The sequence below is a fragment of the Carcharhinus amblyrhynchos genome, chromosome 14 (genome assembly GCF_965287045.1).
Source record: "Carcharhinus amblyrhynchos chromosome 14, sCarAmb.v2.hapA, whole genome shotgun sequence".
NCBI lineage: Eukaryota > Metazoa > Chordata > Chondrichthyes > Carcharhiniformes > Carcharhinidae > Carcharhinus > Carcharhinus amblyrhynchos.
The window spans coordinates 38,318,250-38,337,405 of NC_137337.1; the positions used below are offsets into that span (position 1 = coordinate 38,318,250).

At 39.8% G+C, this 19,156-nt stretch overlaps 1 protein-coding gene and 1 pseudogene across 1 annotated transcript; one reads left to right on the top strand and one right to left on the bottom strand.

Annotated features, from left to right (window-relative positions):
- Positions 1–271: 271 nt before the first annotated feature.
- LOC145352612 (glia maturation factor beta-like) lies at positions 272–17,405 on the bottom strand. Its single transcript, XM_080202725.1, has 7 exons — positions 17,238–17,405; positions 16,834–16,930; positions 10,890–10,939; positions 10,449–10,500; positions 6,644–6,724; positions 4,642–4,715; positions 272–2,324 (listed from the first exon to the last, which is right to left on the bottom strand). Exons 1-7 carry the CDS (start codon positions 17,238–17,240, stop codon positions 2,253–2,255), a joined length of 429 nt encoding a protein of 142 aa, XP_080058851.1. The 5' UTR covers positions 17,241–17,405; the 3' UTR covers positions 272–2,252.
- LOC145352613 (large ribosomal subunit protein eL37-like) lies at positions 6,731–10,440 on the top strand (annotated as a pseudogene).
- Positions 17,406–19,156: the final 1,751 nt, after the last annotated feature.

Consider the following 19,156-nt stretch of genomic DNA (forward strand, 5'->3'; position numbering starts at 1 on the left):
AACTCTCATAACCACACTCACCAAGGGGAGGGCACAAGATTCCACCCACTGAGCCACACAAGATGATATTAGGATTGGTGACCAAAAGCAAGACTTAGAGGAGCGAGGTGAAGAGATTTCTGTATCCTACGTAAGGTGGGATGCTGGCCAGCACTGCATTAGCATAGTCAAGCTTAGATGTGACAAAAATGTGGATGAGGGCTTATTGAAATCATTAAAGCTTAAAGCTTACCTCAACTGTAACTCTAATGCATTATAAAGGCCAAGGCAATACTGCAGACATGTTTATTAATACTTTTGGTTTTAACAGCTGTAGAAAACAGCTCCATCTTGCATAACATATTGCAAGTTGCCTCCAAATGGTGAGGGTTTAGCATGCAACTGACAAAATACAGCCTTTCTACAGAATTTGAAAAATCTTACAATTTTCAGCAGAAAGCAGATTGAGAAAATGCAGGTGTTAAACTAACAATTTATTAAAACAAATTAGCATGCTAATTTTTCAACTGCAGTCATTTTGGAATGCAAGTTAGAAAAATAGAACATTAAAATAGACCACTGCACAAAAGATATTTTTGTACATGTTTAGATGCATATAAATTAATATGAACAAAATAGTCTCTAAATAGTTTAACCATTTAATAAATGAAATATTATTCACATCTTCCTTGGGAAGAATGTAACAAGCATTATGACAAACTCTATTGCAATACTGCAACATTTCAAATACTTATTCCATATCTAACTCCAAGCACTGAAAACATTAAAATTTATACCATATGTAACAAATGGCATTTCAACTTTACATACTTAAATATCTATTTGGTGGCGTCTAGCCTATTCAAATCAACATATTATTTGGATTTTTGGTTTCCAATTAAAATCCAGATTAATTTTGGAAGAATTCCTAGTGGTGGAAGTGGATGAATTTGAAGACATAGTAATAAGAAACAGGTTTGTTTCAAGGCTGACCTATACCACCATAAAGAAAGTTAGGACATGGCGGGCGGAGGGGGGGGGGGAGAAACGACGAAAGGAAACAAGTACATTTCAATGATACCGACACTGTTATTGTAAGTGGTTCGATAGTAGACCATTTGCTCTCCTCGATACAGGAGGGACAAATTTTGAAAATATTCAACAAGTTATAGTTCATCTGATTCAACAATTAAATAGACATTCAGAAATCAGGATCTTTCTTCTGGCAACTATGATTTGGCTTTACAGGGTAGTTTATACGAATATTAATAGGGAACAGAATATTTAAAATTACTCAAGGAAGAAAACAAGTTTAAAAATTCAACAAAGAGCAGGGGATTGGAAATCTGCAATATGAACGATCTGAATAAGTGCAAAAAAAGTAGCCCAAACTATTTAAGGTTAAAAATGTTTATTTTTATTCCTGGCAGCATGCATCTTAGTCTAGGATAACCAGAACACACTTCACATTTTCAATTATACGTTCCAGAATTAAACCCATATTCTGAAGGGACCTTTTATTTTCCAGCAAAATTCCTTAACAGCACTCTAAATTAAACCTAACCAAAAAATAAAATATGATCAACAAATGCTATTATGATTTGGTCAATTTATGTAAATACTATACAGATAAATTGGGCTTCTCAAATGTTCACTGACCTTTGTGAAAGGACATTGAAAACCAGCTAGTGTGAATTGGCATGCAAAGTTAAGCAAAGAATCAAAATAAATTCCCAAGACAAAAATGATAGGATATATACAAAATTGTGCCAGGGCAAAAGGGTCGCATTCTTCAGTGTTAAAGCAACAGCAGAAAAATTTGGATTACTTTCAGTAGGCAAAAGACCCCCTTCAAAATTAACTCAAGAATAATCATCCACCATTTAATTGGGTTTTCCTACTCAAGAGCAAATAGAAAAGTAATGTTAAATATCAAACTGGGGCTTACGGCCAAATATTAATGATCTTTAACCAACTAAGAGAAATTTTGATGCCCTGTGCTTGAATCAGGGGTCAAAGCACTGCTCTTTCCAAATGCCTCCGCAGAACCTGGCTTGCTTTTTTTTTGACACACAAAAAAGCAAAAAAGATTAGATGTTTAAGAGATAATTTTCTCAAAACTGCATTCAACATTTTTACAGTGAGTAAACCCATTAAGCCGGAAACACAATGTATAAAAATCACTTAATTTTCCAGTTTATGTGAAGTACATATTAAAGTTCAAGCTTGTGTTATTAATCCATACAAAGCAAAACACAAGTCAGCCACATCCTCTAACGGAAAAATCCCAATTTTTTGCAGAGCCATTCTTCACTAAAGTCTTCGGTATTCCTAATTTCAAACACCTGAAAGAAAAATACATGCTTAATCACTAATCCAATTCCTTCTTCATCTCTGAATTGCAACAAATTAAGTTTGAATTATTGATAAGTGAGGGAGCCCAATAGCAAAGCAAACTATCATTTAATGAGCAAAGACAACATTAGTGTCTGTTTAGCTACAGAAATGTATTTCATTCAGGAAAAACTGGTCTAGAGAAATTAAAATCTTACTGAATAATGCGAGTTCTGAAACTGCATTATACTTTAAACTTCAGCAGCAATGTCCCCAGACTTTGAGGAAGCAAAAGCAGACAGAATCTCAATTATAGTTGGGCATCCTTCACTGGAACATGGAAGATGCCAATGGCTCAGGTACAAAAATTGTTTCACATACTTAAGGTTGGTTGAACCATTTAGAAACCTGGGCAAAATCAGATTATATCCAAGAGCACTTTTCAATTTATATCGATCACACCTGACCAGCAGTTTCAACAGCTACTTAGAAATGAATGTACTCTTCAGCCTTCATCTAACGCTTTGCATCAGGAAGTGCTTGCAGCTTTGAATTAATCTATACTTATGCCACTATGGATTTTAACTCAACAAGTGCAGGAAGCACCCATAGGCATTTTGCCCTATGTTGATTCCTCATTTTGTTTTACAGTTTGCTTCCATTCCCAAAGTCAAGAATGGCAGCTGGCACTTGCATCGCACATACTGTTCTATAAATTTCAACAAAACAAGCACAAGTGATGAAGATATTCACTGTCCATTTTGACCAACTGGACAATTATCCAAGATTTAGAGTAGACAGACCAGAATAGTTGAAGTTAAGCTTCTAATGAATGAAGCACCTGATGTGTTTTCCAAGACACCAACAGAAACTTAAGTGCTGTTACATAGAAGTACGTGGTATGGAGATGGTCTTTGCTATACCACACTTGCACATGCACCAAGTATCTTGCTCAACCTATTATACTATATGCTAATCCAGAATACATAATGTTATGGTTGTTTGAAAAATAGTTTTTTTTAGGGATTTTTTTTAAACAGAATTCCATGCTGAATTTAGATAATATGCCTTGATTGGGCAGCTGTTTTGTTTCCAGCCAACTTGAACAGGCTGTTGAAATCCTCTAGGATAGAACATTTAAGGACAAGTCCCTTCTCTTCATGTGTAAAGCACACTACTACATTGAGCTTGCTTTCTCAGCACACATGCACACCGTGAGGTAACAGTACCGTACCCTCCTTCCACTTTGCAGTAGTTCTGCTTCCATTTTGACACAGTAGCCTCTGCATCATCTTGATCAGCTGTAGCTCTTCTGCCCTAATTCATCCTTCATGCCTAAGCTCCACTTGTCTCAGATAAAGGTCAATTTATCTCTTCCTCTTGTAATCCACAGAGCAGTGTATACAAGAACAAAAGATGAAAACTATGAGAATGAAATCCTGTTCAAGTAGTAACAATCAAGGGAGAGTATAGGCTGCCAAGGAGTTCATTAAATTGACTTTCAGTATTCCAAGATCCTACTGCAAAGCAAATTAAACATAACAGTGCAATATAAAAGCAATTCTGTTTCCACTGAAAAATAGAATATTCAAGTTATTTGAGACCTTAAAAATAATACCATTGCTCCCGTTCTCTACATTACAGACTTAAGAAAACAGTAAATATGAACGCAATAGTTTCTCATGGATTCACCCACCTTGACTAGAATTAAGCAATATGCAAAAAAATTCATAAGCTGTGTTTTCTATTTCCTAGCCCAATGAATTAAAGGTCAGGTTCATTAAGGGATCTCCTTATCTAGTCTCAGTCAATGAAGTGAACCCAGGATTTCTTATACACCACAGCTACACCATAGAGTACATTTATCCAGAGTCATTGAGTTAAGTTGCTTAACTTCCATTCTCAGATAACTGTCCAAACCTGCCAAACGAGAGATTGTAAGAAAAATTTTGTATTTCCATACTGTTCTTCAGTTGGTGGCACAGGCAGGTGGCTGGACTAGATATTTTAAAGTCCTTTACATAGAAGTGAACTCAGTGAATTCGGAAAAGGTCTTGGTTAAAAACAAGGATTTGAATACCTTTTTAAAATCAAAGACAGACTGCAAAGACCTTGGAAGGGAGTTACACTGAAGGACTGGAATCACTTCCTTCAGCAAAGAGGACTTGTTTTAATCTTCACCCAATTATTCCCTACCCCCTCAACCCACCACTTCACCACCCAAATAGTCACTTTAATGTGGAAACCAAGATTAAAAAAGGCAGCTTATAGTTATTGGATTGTAAAATGATGATGTATATATAGGCTCTGTTTAAAACAAACACTCACCTTGGTAAATTCTGCTACATCCACCAACCCAATTTTGCTACCAGCATAAATCATCTGCTGTTCAGGCTTGCAACCTAAAATAAAAATCCACAGGAAGCCATTATAAACTATAACTAACTGATCTTATCAAAATAAATTGCATCAGAAATAAATCTGATTAGCTAAATCACCAAATACTGACACTAACATCAATGAAATAGTTTTGCTATGGCTTCTACTCACTGCAAGGATGGGAGTTCAATTCTCATTAAGTGGAAACAAGTACGTTGTTTTTAAAAAAAATTTTGTTGGTCATGGAATTCGCTGACTGGCCAGCATCTATTGCCCATCCCTAGTTTCCCCTGAGAAGGTGGGAGTGAGATGCCTTCTTGAATTGCTGTAGAACATGTGCTGTGGGTTGACCCACAGCACGTGGACTGCATTCAGTTTGTGGAAGATAAAAAGCACCATGTGTAAGAAATGACCACAAGAACTACTGAATTACATGCATTTATTACTACTTAGAAAGGGTTTGGTAATCAGCAATTCTTCACAGATCATCCCAGGGATCATCCCACCAATTAGGAATTGGTCTTGTCTGGGTCCTGCATCTTTTGTTGCAGTATTTCCAATCCAATTTAGACAACTTTCAGAGAAGGATAAAAACTGTACATGATAATATGTGCATTGCATTTAAATTACAACACAAGCCTCCTTCAACAGCACCTTCCAAACTTATGACCTCTGTCACCTAAAAGGTCAAGGACAGCACACATATGCAAGAACACTGCCACCTGCAAGTTCAACTCCAACACACTCATCCCAACTTGATACTATTCCTTCACTGCTGCTAGGTCAAAAACCTGGAATGCTTTCGCTTCCCAAGGACAACTGGGGATAGGCAAATGCTGGGCTTGCCAGTGAACCTCACATCCCATGGGAACAAAAAATTTCAAACCAACAATTTGAGAAGCAATAGCTTGTGCAACACAGAGTTTCATCCATTAGGATAATTATGACTTTAATGGCAATGGAACATTATTTTACTTGTAGGAACACATACTACAGGTGCAGCAATCCTTTCATCCTAATCACTAGTAAGACTAACATTTATGTAAATACATTTCAGCATGTTGTATTCCGAATTCTCAAAAACGTTAAGTGACTTCTGTGATAGATTTATATAGAAACAAGGGACAAACACAAGAGCATAAGAACCAGGAGCAGGAGTCGGCCAACTGGGCCCTCGAGTCTGCTCCACCATTCAATAAGATCATGACTGATCTTTTCGTGGACCCAGCTCCACTTACTTGCCCACTCACCATAATCCTTAATTTCTTTACTTTTCAAAAATTTCTGTATCCTTGCCTTAAAAACATTTGATGAGGTAGGCTCAAATGCTTCATTGGGCAGGGAATTCCACAGATTCACAACGCTTTGGATGGAGAAGTTTCTCCTCAACTCAGTTCAAAATCTGCTCCCCCTTATTTTGAGGCCATGCCCCTAGTTCTAGTTTCGTCTGCCAGTGAAAATAACCTCCCTGCTTCTTTCTTATCTATTCCCTTCATAATCTTCTATGTTTCTATAAAATCTCCCCTCTTTCTTCGGAATTCCAATGAGTATAGTCCCAGTCTACTCAGTCTCTCCTCAGAAGCCAACCCTCTCAACTCCAGAACCAACTTAGTGAATCTCCTTGCATCCCCTCCAGAGCCTCAAGTAACGAGGCCAAAATTGTACACAGTACTCCAACAAAGTAATAGCTTTGGTTTTAAGTGGTGATAAGATTAAGGCACATCCTACTTCAGGACTTAGTGCTATCACCAGAAAACAAACATCCAAAGCAACATTTTAACGTATCCAAAAATACCTTAAAATTATTCTTCAGAGATTAAAAAAGCCATCTACAAGAAAAAAAAATTCAATAAAGTTTGAAGAGGGAACAAACGGGAAACCCACACATTAAGACAAAAGATTTTGCACAGACAAAAAAGTAAACGATGAACTTTAGAAATTGACCACTTACCACAAGGACTAAAGAATATAAAGCACAGTGGATAGGAGATCCTTCCATCAGTATGTTTATATCTGTAGCTGTAGACTACAAATGTGGTTAGTTAAAAAAAAGTTCTGCTTGAAGGAAAAATGCAACATTCGAGTCAGTGAGCCTTTTGAAAATGAATCAAATGGCTTTCCATACCTTTATCTTGGAATGGTAATTAGAGAAAGCACACGCATAACACATTAAATGTGTGGCTAACACCAAATCAATCCAAACAAACAGAAAAAAGTTCTATACATTTACCTTAAGTTTAAATAAGCAATTTAGCCATAATAATTTACTGAAATACAAATCAAAGAACTTGCAAGAAAGCAGCCATTGAAGCATTTGCAATGCTAACCAGTTACCCTGCTACATTTTGTTCACAAAATGGATTAGCTGGCAATTTCATTTCTAGCCCATCTCAATATATAGCAAAACGATAAAAAAGACAAAAATCATCCTTAATGTTTCAATCACACAGGTACAGGTAGAGGTCCAAGGCTAGTAATTAGTGGGATCTCTGGTCTCGAGACACGGGAAACCAATTACAGTGCCCTGAATACTGTCCAGCTCAGTCTAGCCAATAACAAAAGAGATGTGGACCTTCCATTTTGTACATATTGGTGTCACTCCTTTCTTTAAGTGATACAGCAATTCTTTTAATTACAGATTCACCTGTCAGTGTAATTACTATGGTCTTTCTTTGGTTAAAGAACTATGTTAATATAAGCTTCCTGAGCAACTGCAAGGTCTACATTTAACTGGATGCTTAAAGGCACAAAATTCTATAAATATGTTCTTGATTACTTGGTGTGGTACCACAATTCACAAACCAACAAAGCCCCTACAGTTATTCCCTGGTCAATGCTGAGGTGATTAATCGCAGGGTTATGATAATTTCTGGGGGAGGGTGGGGCACCATGAAAGTCATTCCTAATTGGTATTTAGCAACTCCTCCTGGAAAGAAAACATTTTATCGTCATGAAAGCCAATTATCAGGGTCATCTGCAAAGTCACTTCCAAACACTGTGGCAGAATAGCAGATAGACCAATGGCAGATTTAGAGTTAGTGGGGTCCTGCGCACAGCCTCATTTTCCGCTGCCACCACCACCCCTCGCTCAACCCAAAGCAAAAAAAAAGTGTCGCTCCCTCACAAGGATGCATGGACTGCACAATGACAATAACAAAGGGAACATCGTCGTGCGGTAAAAAGCAGAACACCCAGTCTTCACCGGTGATGTGGGGCTGAAGCATTTCACCTGCAGGTATCACCCTGTGGTATATGTGCCTACCATGCACAGAGAAACAGGAAGTATAACTTGAGTGCTAAGGCCAAAAGGACAAAGACAACTGGTACAGACTGCATGAGGCATGTGAAGGTGACATATGAATGATTCAGGATTGAACTCCATGAAGGGACCACTCCAAAGCCTAGGTGTTCCACAATGGTTTCCTCCAGCACTGAATAAACTAGCAGTGTATCTGCACAACAAATAAAGTTATACTTTGGAATTTCTTTTTAAACAATGCAGCCATTCTGCCTGTCACAAAGAATAGTTTGACACCTTGGAATAAACGTCCAACCTAACTTTTAGGTTCAGTTTGCTTCGATGCAAGATCTTTTCTGACCATCTAGTCTGAGGAGAGAAGTGGATGCTGCTATATGCCAGACTCCAGTTTCATACAGTATCCCTGGATTTAGACAATTATTTTTAGTGTTAGAAGATGGAAGAGCAGTAGTTATCTCTCCAGCATTACTTTCTGCCCACCCTCTCATGCTGATCTTAGAAATGGAAAACCAGTTGAAATTTTAATTTAAAGGGCTTACCCAGGTCAGACCAGTGATTAGCCACAAAGATTGTCACACCAAGTCAACCCATTTACCTTTTTTGTTATGCATCATGTAAATCATGCTACAAAACAGAGTGATAAATATTATGCTGTTTGGTTTGGCACTGGAAGCAATCTGAGAATAGCATTCTGGAGGCAGATGCAGAATTTTAGATTTTCTGCCTTGAATTTTCTGCAGTATGACTGTAACTATGCTTCATCATGGGCTACGCACTTTTGCAAACTGTTCAACCATGATCGGAGTGATATGGTGGAACATGTTTGATATCACATTATATCATATTTCATAAAATGTACAAAAAGCTCAGCCATGTGATACTATGGCATATGCCAATATTTTCCATGCTTAGAATTTGCCAATCCACCCAAGTCTCAGTTTAGGATAGTATTTGTTCAGTAACATAACTTCCACAACATAAGGATACACACTTACATGCAGAGACACACATCTGCGTAGTCAAGCTCTCACATACTTGCATGATCAGGTGACATGCAATGCTGCCAAGATAGTTGAAACTTCTACATTAGGAATTATCGCAGAAATGCTGCATGCATTAGGTGAACTCTTTCTGGTGTTGATTTCAGTTATTAGATTTGGATTAAACTACATTTAATCATGGTAATCTACTGAAATTCAATAGCTATATTTGCCACTTGCAATGACACACACTGCGGGCTAAGCAATTGGACATTAGCTGCTTGCGAAATGATGAAATCATTTTGTGTTCCTTCCCATTTACGATAGCACTAAACTTCACTTGGTTTGGACTTCATATTCTTGAACTTTATCTGAAGTTTATAATTAACTGAAATATTTAATATTCAATCTCAAGTTGTGCTGAAAACGTGAAATGAATGGAATAGTGAGGGAATTGTAGAAATGCATTTTAGCCAATAGACTTTAACATTAAAGTATATACATAGGCTCAGAAAAGAATGCACTTTTATATGGCAAACTAACCACCTATTTAGAATTATCAGCAAATTAACAGAAAACAATGACAACAGTGCTATCAAGGCACACTTGATAACAAGTGACAATAACTGCTCACATTTGTTCCACCAGGGCCTCTAACAGCCACAAGCATGCAACATCCTGCCAGCAGTCAAACTGGGTAACTCTCATTTTCAGCCCTGGTGATTGGGCTTTACCTTCAGGGAGAAAATTCAGCCCTTAGCTTTTAATCCTCAAAAACACTGTGACAGAGCTTTTAAATGGTTGGCAAGGCTGCAAAATTATGTCTGCTTGACACCTTCATCAGCATAACTAGCTGCTCTTCCTCATGAAGCAGAAAGCCAATCAGGTTTCTAGCCTGTTCCATGAGAAAAGTTCCCTGGAGATGAGAATGAATCATGGAATTGACCCAATGGGCTTCCGACAACTGTTACACCCACTGCCCACCTCCCCATATCTGTTACTGACTCTTACTGTCCTTGATTATTCGCTCTGGTTTGTGACCAGTGGACTGCCACCACCACCCCTCCCCCCACCCTTCCAAAAAGATCAAATCCAGCACCACCCACTGATTGAGAAAAAAATGTCAAAAAATGTACAAAACTCTCGTCTATTTAGATGCTGCTCTGGTCAAACAAAAATGTATTTTGTTCCAACTGTGCTTCATAAAGGTTGGCCAGCAGGAGTCTGTTTATAGGTTGGTGTGCTTTTATTAAAATATTTTGTGCCACTATTGCATATGAAATTACTAACAGAATAACAAACCAAATAATTATCAACTTAAAAATAGCATTTGTAGCAATTGGCTACCAAATATTTCTCTCCCAGAGCTGCTTCAAATTCCATTTTCTATTACATAAATTTCATACCTCAAATCATTTAAAATATATAATTCCAATTGTATCATTTTTTGTAAAAATTATCTGCAAAATTCATTTGGATAAGTAAGATTTCTCAAAACTGAAAAGCAAATAAAGGATATCTGGGTTGATGCTCAGGTAGTTCATTCTTGAGTTCTTCTGGGGAAATATCCTAAATAACATAGGCAAGACAAACAGAAGTTACTTCACCAGCGATATGTTGGTCTATTGTACTACGCAGACAATTTGGACAGTTTGGAAACAGATTTTACAATTCCCCTTGCTCTCATTTATACAGAGCCATTGGTCTTCGCCCATCTTAACATATAGTTGTACAAGTCTGGCTGAAGACTTGGTCAGATTGCTCATCTTCATTTGGTTCACCTTTAAGTCAGATTCATAGCAGAATGGCAATCCTGCCTAATGGACCACACATGCAGTGAAACCAACAAAACAACTACATTATGGCCAGTGTTTCCTCCCAAAGTTAAAATATTAAACATGTTTTTTTCAAAGAAAAAGAACCACCTGCCTAAAAATGCAAGTTAATAAGTAGCTAACCTCATATTCTTCATCCAGAATCACCATATGTTGCTCCTGATCAATTTTCACTGTACAAAAAATAATATGTTAATTGCTTTCTCTGAAAGTACAATTTCATGAGCCTGTTAAATTCAGGTTAAGCTAGAAAGATATAGGAAATTACAAAACAAAATCTGTACTATAAATGACCAATTTTATTTCTACTACTCTTCCATTAAGAGGCCTCCAAATTAGTTTGTCACGTGATAAATAATGGAAACGTAGACGAGTTACTTAGGTTACAAAAATGAATGCTTAATGCACAGTGTACAAAATATATCTACCTTAGTGTATAAAATAAATGCCAGAGCATTTTCAAGCTTAATTTTTTTCCACTATAGTTGTTTTCATATTTGAATATTACAAATGTTTATTTATCCCAAGTTTAAACCTTGCTTATATTATTAGGCCCCCCCCAAAGTCACTGCAGAAAGACCTGGTCAGTATATAATTAAAAAGCAAGACGTGGTAACAAGTATCTGATTTATACTATGTTGTTCACATTTACAAAGATTTGCTGAATGTTTTTCAAATGTTCACATTTATCAATTTACCTTTGTACATCTCCCCCTAAAGCATATTCATTGAAAATAGACAATTCAACAATTTACATTTCTGTAGCACATGAAAATAACGAAATGCCCCACAGCACTTCACAGGAACGCTGGAAAACAAAGTATGACACAGAACCACATAGGGTATATTAGGTTGGATGACCAAAAAGCTGGTCAGAGACATGTTTGATGGAGCAGCTCCAAGGAGGAAAGAGGGGACAGAGGAGTAGGAAGGAAATTCCAGAGTTTGCAGCCTAGACAACTGATGGCACAATCACCAATGATGGAGAAATGATAATTGGCGATGCATAAAAAGCCGGAATTAGAGAATTAGGAATGTGTAATGCTTCATTGAAATCCTCTGAGCACAGCCCACCAGCATTACTCAGAGACCGTTTTAGGTAGCACATCTAGCACTAAGTTTGCATTATCTTAGCATTCCTTTTTAATAAAATGTCCTGCAACTGCCTCTGAATAGACAATGACTGAATGAGTTACTGTTTCATATTTTGGATATAAATGCAGTATAGCTTACTGCATCAATTCTACAATTGGAATTGTTATGGGAACATCCTGGATTATAGCCTTACATGCGCAGGACACAAGTCAAGCCACAGTAAACTAATTAGTGGTCTTGAAGGTAGTTCAGCGTTTTTGCATAATACACTATTTCATAACCTGATGTTAAAACTGGTTAACGGTACCTCTTTAGAACTTTTGTTAGGGTTGATGCTTTTGAGAGGAGCAAAATTCTCTGACCAAAGTGGAATGCGTCACTGAATACTGGGAGTGGCTGGTGAAAAGATGGCAAAGGTATTTGCTATAATTTCTGAAAATTCTGAAAATCTTCAGAAATGGGAAGCTAGCCAAAGGACTGAGTACCAAAATGTTATATCATTGCTTGGGAAAGGAGCAAAATGGAAAAATTACTTTAACAACAAAAGCACACATTAAATCAAAGATGGACAGTTGATATTTCTAAAGGGCAAGTAGATTATTTATTTTCTGAAGATTGAGGCATAAGGCATTAAAGGGAATGCAATTTTATAAAGTGATAAAAACAGAGGTAAATAACATTTTTCAAATGGAATGGGTAGTTGTGTGCCTTATGGACCTATTGATAAATCCTGAGGGTATCCCAAAACCCAGAAGGGTAACTTGGTACACCAGTTCTCAATTGCTTATTTTGCAATTCAGTATAATATGAGCAAAAATATGTAGACCATGGAGGAATGGTCCAGTTGTAAACAAATGAGGAAGTCAAATACACACGTACCACGCACAAAAATTCTTTAACTAACCGTGTTCCATATCAATCTGCTTTCCTAAGATCTGATAACAGCCTTTGTCCTAAAATTTGATGACAAACGGTTTAACTCTATGAGCCAAATTCAGCAAATAATTATTTTTAAATTCATTCAGGGTGTTGCTGGCTGGCCAGCACTTATTGCTAATCCCTGGATGCCTGAGGGCACCTGAGAGTCAACCATATTGCTGTAGCGCTGGAATCATATGTAGGCCAGACCAGATAAGGGCAGCAGATTTCCTTCTTGAAAGGACATTAGTGAACCAGTTGGGGTTTTTCCTGACAATCAATAATAGTTTCATGGTTATCAGTAGATTCTTAATTTCCAGATTTTTTTTATTGAATGCAAATTCCATTATGGGGAGATTCAAATCTGGGTCCCCAGAACATTAGCTGAGTTTCTGGATTAATAGTTGAGCGATAATATCACTAGGCTATTGCCTCCTGTTATTGTATCCTTAACTTTGGGAGGTCTTTGTTCTGATTCAGTAGCTTCTAGCATAGAATCTTGCTTTTGGGAGAGTTTCTGCTTCCACCTGGGCATGGCGATGATCTTGGCTGCTCATCATTGGTTCTTCTACAGTTTGGAGCTAACCCTGCTACTGGTGTATCATTTTGACCCCATCCTAGCTAAACAACTCACTTTAGAAGTCAAACTTTCAGAATGCAAGTGTGATATGCGTTCTTATGGCTCCATTTTGAACTCACATCTTCTATAGTTTTAACACATCCACTTCACTTAAGTAAATCTCTGTTTACCCTGTTGCTAAGTTAATCTGCATATCAAAATCCCTCCAGAAAGCTGCACTCTTATCAATTCCCTTCTGTCGAATTCTTTAAATGTTATTTTATCCAAGCTTCTTTAACTTTATTTTATCCAATTCTTGACTCTATTTTGTTCCAGCTCCTGGACACTATAATGTGATTGCTGATTTGGGTATAGGCACAAGAGGATAATATAAAGGTTTGTCATTATCAAATTCAGGGCATGTCAAATTAAATGACTGGGTAGACAGATGTAATTGTTTTCCTCTTAAGGCAAGGTGTCATTCATATGCAATGCAATGAAACGTGAAGTAATACATTTTGGGAAGAAGTATATCCTAAATAGTAAGTTTTTTTTTTAGTGGAGCGAGAGGGGAATCTAGGCATGCAGATTTAAACGGTGGGTGAATTTGCAGTCAAAAGAGTTGTTAAGAAGATACAGAATTCTGGTTTTATATAAAAAAATTATATTGAATATAAACAGAGGTGAAGTTAAAATTTGTGCAAAATGTTGATTAGGCCATACTTCATACAGTGCTGAAGAACTCTGTTGTAAGAACAACAATTCTTAAAAGAAGATTTATTTCATAGGCAGAAAGCTTGAGGGTGAAGCAGCTAATTTATCCAAATAATGAAAAAGTTAACAAGTTATTAAAAAGGTTTTTTTGCCAGTCAATGGGAAAAAGTGACACATACTTAGGATAACCATCAAAAAATAAAGAGGAAGGTACAAAATTTTCTACCACACAAATTATTCAAACATTGTATGGCATACCACAAGCAGCTATTGATGCAGGTGTTATGATTTTTAAAAGAGACCAGCAATACCATTTGATAAATGTAAAAGATGCAAGTAAAGGATGCAGCAACAGGATTAGGACAAATAATTTCAACTCAGCTACCACCTCCACAGGCACAGTAGTCTGAATTGTGTAAATGAAAGAGGCAAATCTTTATAACACAAGTGGGAAAGTGATGTGATCAGACAGGCTACCCTTTTTACATGCCGCCCATCTCTACTTTTTACTTCATTGAAAAGTACGTTAGGTAGCCAAGCTGAACACATTTTCCCACCAGACAGGTCAAGTTCAAAATACCCACCAATAATTAGGTGGAGAATATTACCACTTACCTTTTGCTGCAGATTTAAATTTAGAATCCTGTAGACCCTGACACATGGCTAATGTCAGATGTTTTAGCAAAAGCTCAATCAATCATATTAAATAAAAATTCACTAACATTTGAAAAAGCTAATTTTTCATTAAAAACAAATCTGGCAACATAACAAACATAAATTGAAAGCAAAATCAAAGGCAGAGAAAATGTCATTGCTAATCACAGACATTTTACTTTATTCAAATACAAAACCTCCTTTTCCACAAAATTGTAAAGCTCTCATTTTGAATTTTCAACATTTTCTTCGATTGACTTTACTTAACTTTTAATTTTAATTGAAACAAAATCAAAGAAGTTTATCCGTCTTTCATTTAGGGATTTGAGACAGCCGAAAGTCACAATAATGCCAATAAAGTAACTCCAAAACCTCAAATTTAACAAGGTTTTATTTCTTAATGCTAGAACTTCAGAGAATTATAACTTCCACTAACAAGACTTTGGAAGGCCTGGATGTCACAGAAGTCAGTCTTTTAAAAGCATGTTTGCTTTTTAAAAACAATTTGTGACTTTCGGATTGCATTCACTGAATTGGATTGAGATATGGATGAGTGGTCTCCACAAGTGATATAATTGGTCAGAAAGATCCATCTTATTTTGAGGTAGGGAGAAAATAAAACTGTACTAATTATTAACTCAAATTCTGTGTCAAAAAACAAATGGACTTTGCATTGATAGCAACGGTGAGTTTAATACCCATTGTTATATGGGTGCAAATCAAAAAGTAAATCTCAGCAAGTAGAACATAGAACATTACAGCGCAGTACAGCCCCTTCGGCCCTCAATGTTGCACCGACCAGTGGAAGCAATCTAATGACCCTCTTACCTAAACTATTCCAATGTTATCCATATGCACAATTAAACAAAAATACAAAAGTTGCTGCCCCAGATGTGTCATTCAAGATGATGCAAAAACACCATCTGGCTTCCCCGACTCAAAGAACTGAACAGCTGTGGTTACATACCAGAGTTACATACACAGAAAAATTTACCACAAAAAGATATATCTTAATTACTGGTTAACAAATTCTCACTATGCTAAAAAGAAAATTAACTTCTACGTGTGTTATGACTGGAGAATTTTTGAAAAGTGTATTGATTTTCCTTTTCCTCTCTGTCTCTTGCTTCTTTCTAAAAGCAGTTGTTCCTTTCCCTCAATTCACACATGGAACTCACTGCTCTGCTTGCCACGGTGTTATTTATGACTCTTGTGCTCTTCATCAGAGATCCTTCCTTCATGGCTGTTTGACTAAAGGAGCTGTACAGTTGCCTGCCTCATTCACACCACTTCCAAAATCCCATGAAATTTTTCAACTGATTGCGACAGACTGCTTAATATCCGTTGCACAATCACCAATTATCCAGTTCCCTCTGCTATCAGCAAATCCTGGCCTCCAAATTTCTCCTGCCAGCCTCCATTTGAGAGTCTTTTAAACAGGAAGGGGCTAGTCAAGGCTGGACGACGCAGGCAGTGATTAGCACTACTGTATCACAGCTCCAGGGACCTAAGTTCAATTCCAGTCTTGGAATTGAACCTAGGTCAATGTGGAGTTTGCATGTTCTCCCTATGTCGGCATGGGTTTCCTTCAGGTGCTCTGGTTTCCACCCACAGTCCCAAGATGTGCAGATTAAGGATTACCTTTTAGTGTCCTGAGATATGTAGATGCAATAGATTAGCCATGGTAAACGTGTGGGGTTACAGGAACATGGCAGGGGAGGGGTCCTGGGTTAAGATAGCTCTGATGTGGAGATGTGGGCATTAGACTGGGGTAAATACAGTAAGAAGTCTCACAACACCAGGTTAAAGTCCAACAGGTTTTATGTGGTAGCAAACTAGTAGCGTTGGCTACCAAATAAACCTGTTGGACTTTAACCGGGTGTTGTGAGACTTCTCATTAAGATAGCTCTGTCAGAGAGTCGGTGAGACTCAACCAGCACGATTTTCCAGCCTCGCTCGCCCCAAAACCATAAAATCCCATCCAAGGTCAACAGACATTTCCATGATCCGCTCCTTGCCCATTGATTCCGGCGGTGGGCTGGACGGTAAGTGTCCCCCTGATGGGCTGAATGGCCTTGTGCACGGTAGGGGTTGTATGGTTCTGTGAATAAAGTCTGTTTCACTCACTGATCAGGGCGGCATTGGTGGTTTCTTTGCGAAAGCGAAATTTTTTCAGCTTTTCCAGCAGCTGTTGGTCGACACCGCACAAACTGACAGGGCAGCTCTGGAGAGGAGGGAGAACACACACAAGAGGCCATTAATAAACAAACACCGTACAAACTGCTCTCAGCAATACCGCCTTCAATTCTAATCGAGTGTCTGGGTTAATAATAAATCGGGAACAAAATACAAACGAGACAGAGAGAGAATAAAGCCGCAATTGAGGGTTTTAGGCCCAGCCGGCGGCTGCCGCCCATTTTCCCGGACATGTCCAGGCACCGCCCCCGCCCCTCACCCCTCACCCTGCCCGCACCCCGTTACCCCGTTACCCCAGACCCTGTCCCCGCCCCGGCCCCGGCTCCGCTCCTTACCATTCCTGACGGTTTTCCTCACTCTCTAATCCCGGCTCCCGTTTCCCTGGCTCCAGCTGTTCCCAGTCTCGTGATTCAGAGCAGCAGCCAATTAGCGCCCGCCTTTCCCGATTGGAATGACGTCCGGGGATGGAGCAGCCGCAGGAAAATCCCTCAACCCTGCTGGGAGGAGGCTGCACATTCCCATTCATCCTTCTCCTGCTGGGAGGAGGCTGCACATTCCCATTCCTCCTGCTGGGAGGAGGCTGCACATTCCCATTCATCCTTCTCCTGCTGGGAGGAGGCTGCACATTCCCATTCCTCCTACTGGGAGGAGGCTGCACATTCCCATTCCTCCTGCTGGGAGGAGGCTGCACATTCCCATTCGTCCTGCTGGGAGGAGGCTGCACATTCCCATTCCTCCTTCTCCTACTGGGAGGAGGCTGCACATTCCCATTCCTCATCCTCCTACTGGGAGGAGGCTCCACATTCCCATTCCTCATCCTCCTACTGGGAGGAGGCTCCACATTCCCATTCCTCATCCTCCTACTGGGAGGAGGCTCCACATTCCCATTCCTCATCCTCCTACTGGGAGGAGGCTGCACATTCCCATTCCTCCTTCTCCTACTGGGAGGAGGCTGCACATTCCCATTCCTCATCCTCCTACTGGGAGGAGGCTCCACATTCCCATTCCTCATCCTCCTACTGGGAGGAGGCTCCACATTCCCATTCCTCATCCTCCTACTGGGAGGAGGCTCCACATTCCCATTCCTCCTCCTCCTACTGGGAGGAGGCTGCACATTCCCATTCCTCATCCTCCTACTGGGAGGAGGCTGCACATTCCCATTCCTCATCCTCCTACTGGGAGGAGGCTCCACATTCCCATTCCTCATCCTCCTACTGGAAGGAGGCTGCACATTCCCATTCCTCATCCTCCTGCTGGGAGGAGGCTGCACATTCCCATTCCTCCTTCTCCTACTGGGAGGAGGCTGCACATTCCCATTCCTCCTACTGGGAGGAGGCTGCACATTCCCATTCCTCCTTCTCCTACTGGGAGGAGGCTGCACATTCCCATTCCTCCTTCTCCTACTGGGAGGAGGCTGCACATTCCCATTCCTCCTACTGGGAGGAGGCTGCACATTCCCATTCCTCCTTCTCCTACTGGGAGGAGGCTGCACATTCCCATTCCTCCTGCTGGGAGGAGGCTGCACATTCCCATTCCTCCTGCTGGGAGGAGGCTGCACATTCCCATTCCTCCTTCTCCTACTGGGAGGAGGCTGCACATTCCCATTCCTCCTTCTCCTACTGGGAGGAGGCTGCACATTCCCATTCCTCCTACTGGGAGGAGGCTGCACATTCCCATTCCTCCTTCTCCTACTGGGAGGAGGCTGCACATTCCCATTCCTCCTGCTGGGAGGAGGCTGCACATTCCCATTCCTCCTGCTGGGAGGAGGCTGCACATTCCCATTGCTCCTCCTACTGGGAGGAGGCTGCACATTCCCATTCCTCCTGCTGGGAGGAGGCTGCACATTCCCATTCCTCCTACTGGGAGGAGGCTGCACATTCCCATTCCTCCTACTGGGAGGAGGCTGCACATTCCCATTCCTCCTTCTCCTACTGGGAGGAGGCTGCACATTCCCATTCCTCCTTCTCCTACTGGGAGGAGGCTGCACATTCCCATTCCTCCTTCTCCTGCTGAGAGGAGGCTGCACATTCCCATTCCTCATCCTCCTACTGGGAGGAGGCTGCACATTCCCATTCCTCCTTCTCCTACTGGGAGGAGGCTGCACATTCCCATTCCTCCTACTGGGAGGAGGCTGCACATTCCCATTCCTCCTTCTCCTACTGGGAGGAGGCTGCACATTCCCATTCCTCCTACTGGGAGGAGGCTGCACATTCCCATTCCTCCTTCTCCTACTGGGAGGAGGCTGCACATTCCC

Bases quoted from the DNA above. Each gene is read 5' to 3' on its own strand.
- LOC145352612 (XM_080202725.1), bottom strand. The intron at 10,940-16,833 runs GTGAGTGAAACA...TTTTTTGTACAG, and splicing joins CACCAATGCCGCCCTGATCA to TGAAAATTGATCAGGAGCAA. The intron at 4,716-6,643 runs GTAAGTGGTCAA...TTTTTATTTTAG, and splicing joins TATATTCTTTAGTCCTTGTG to GTTGCAAGCCTGAACAGCAG.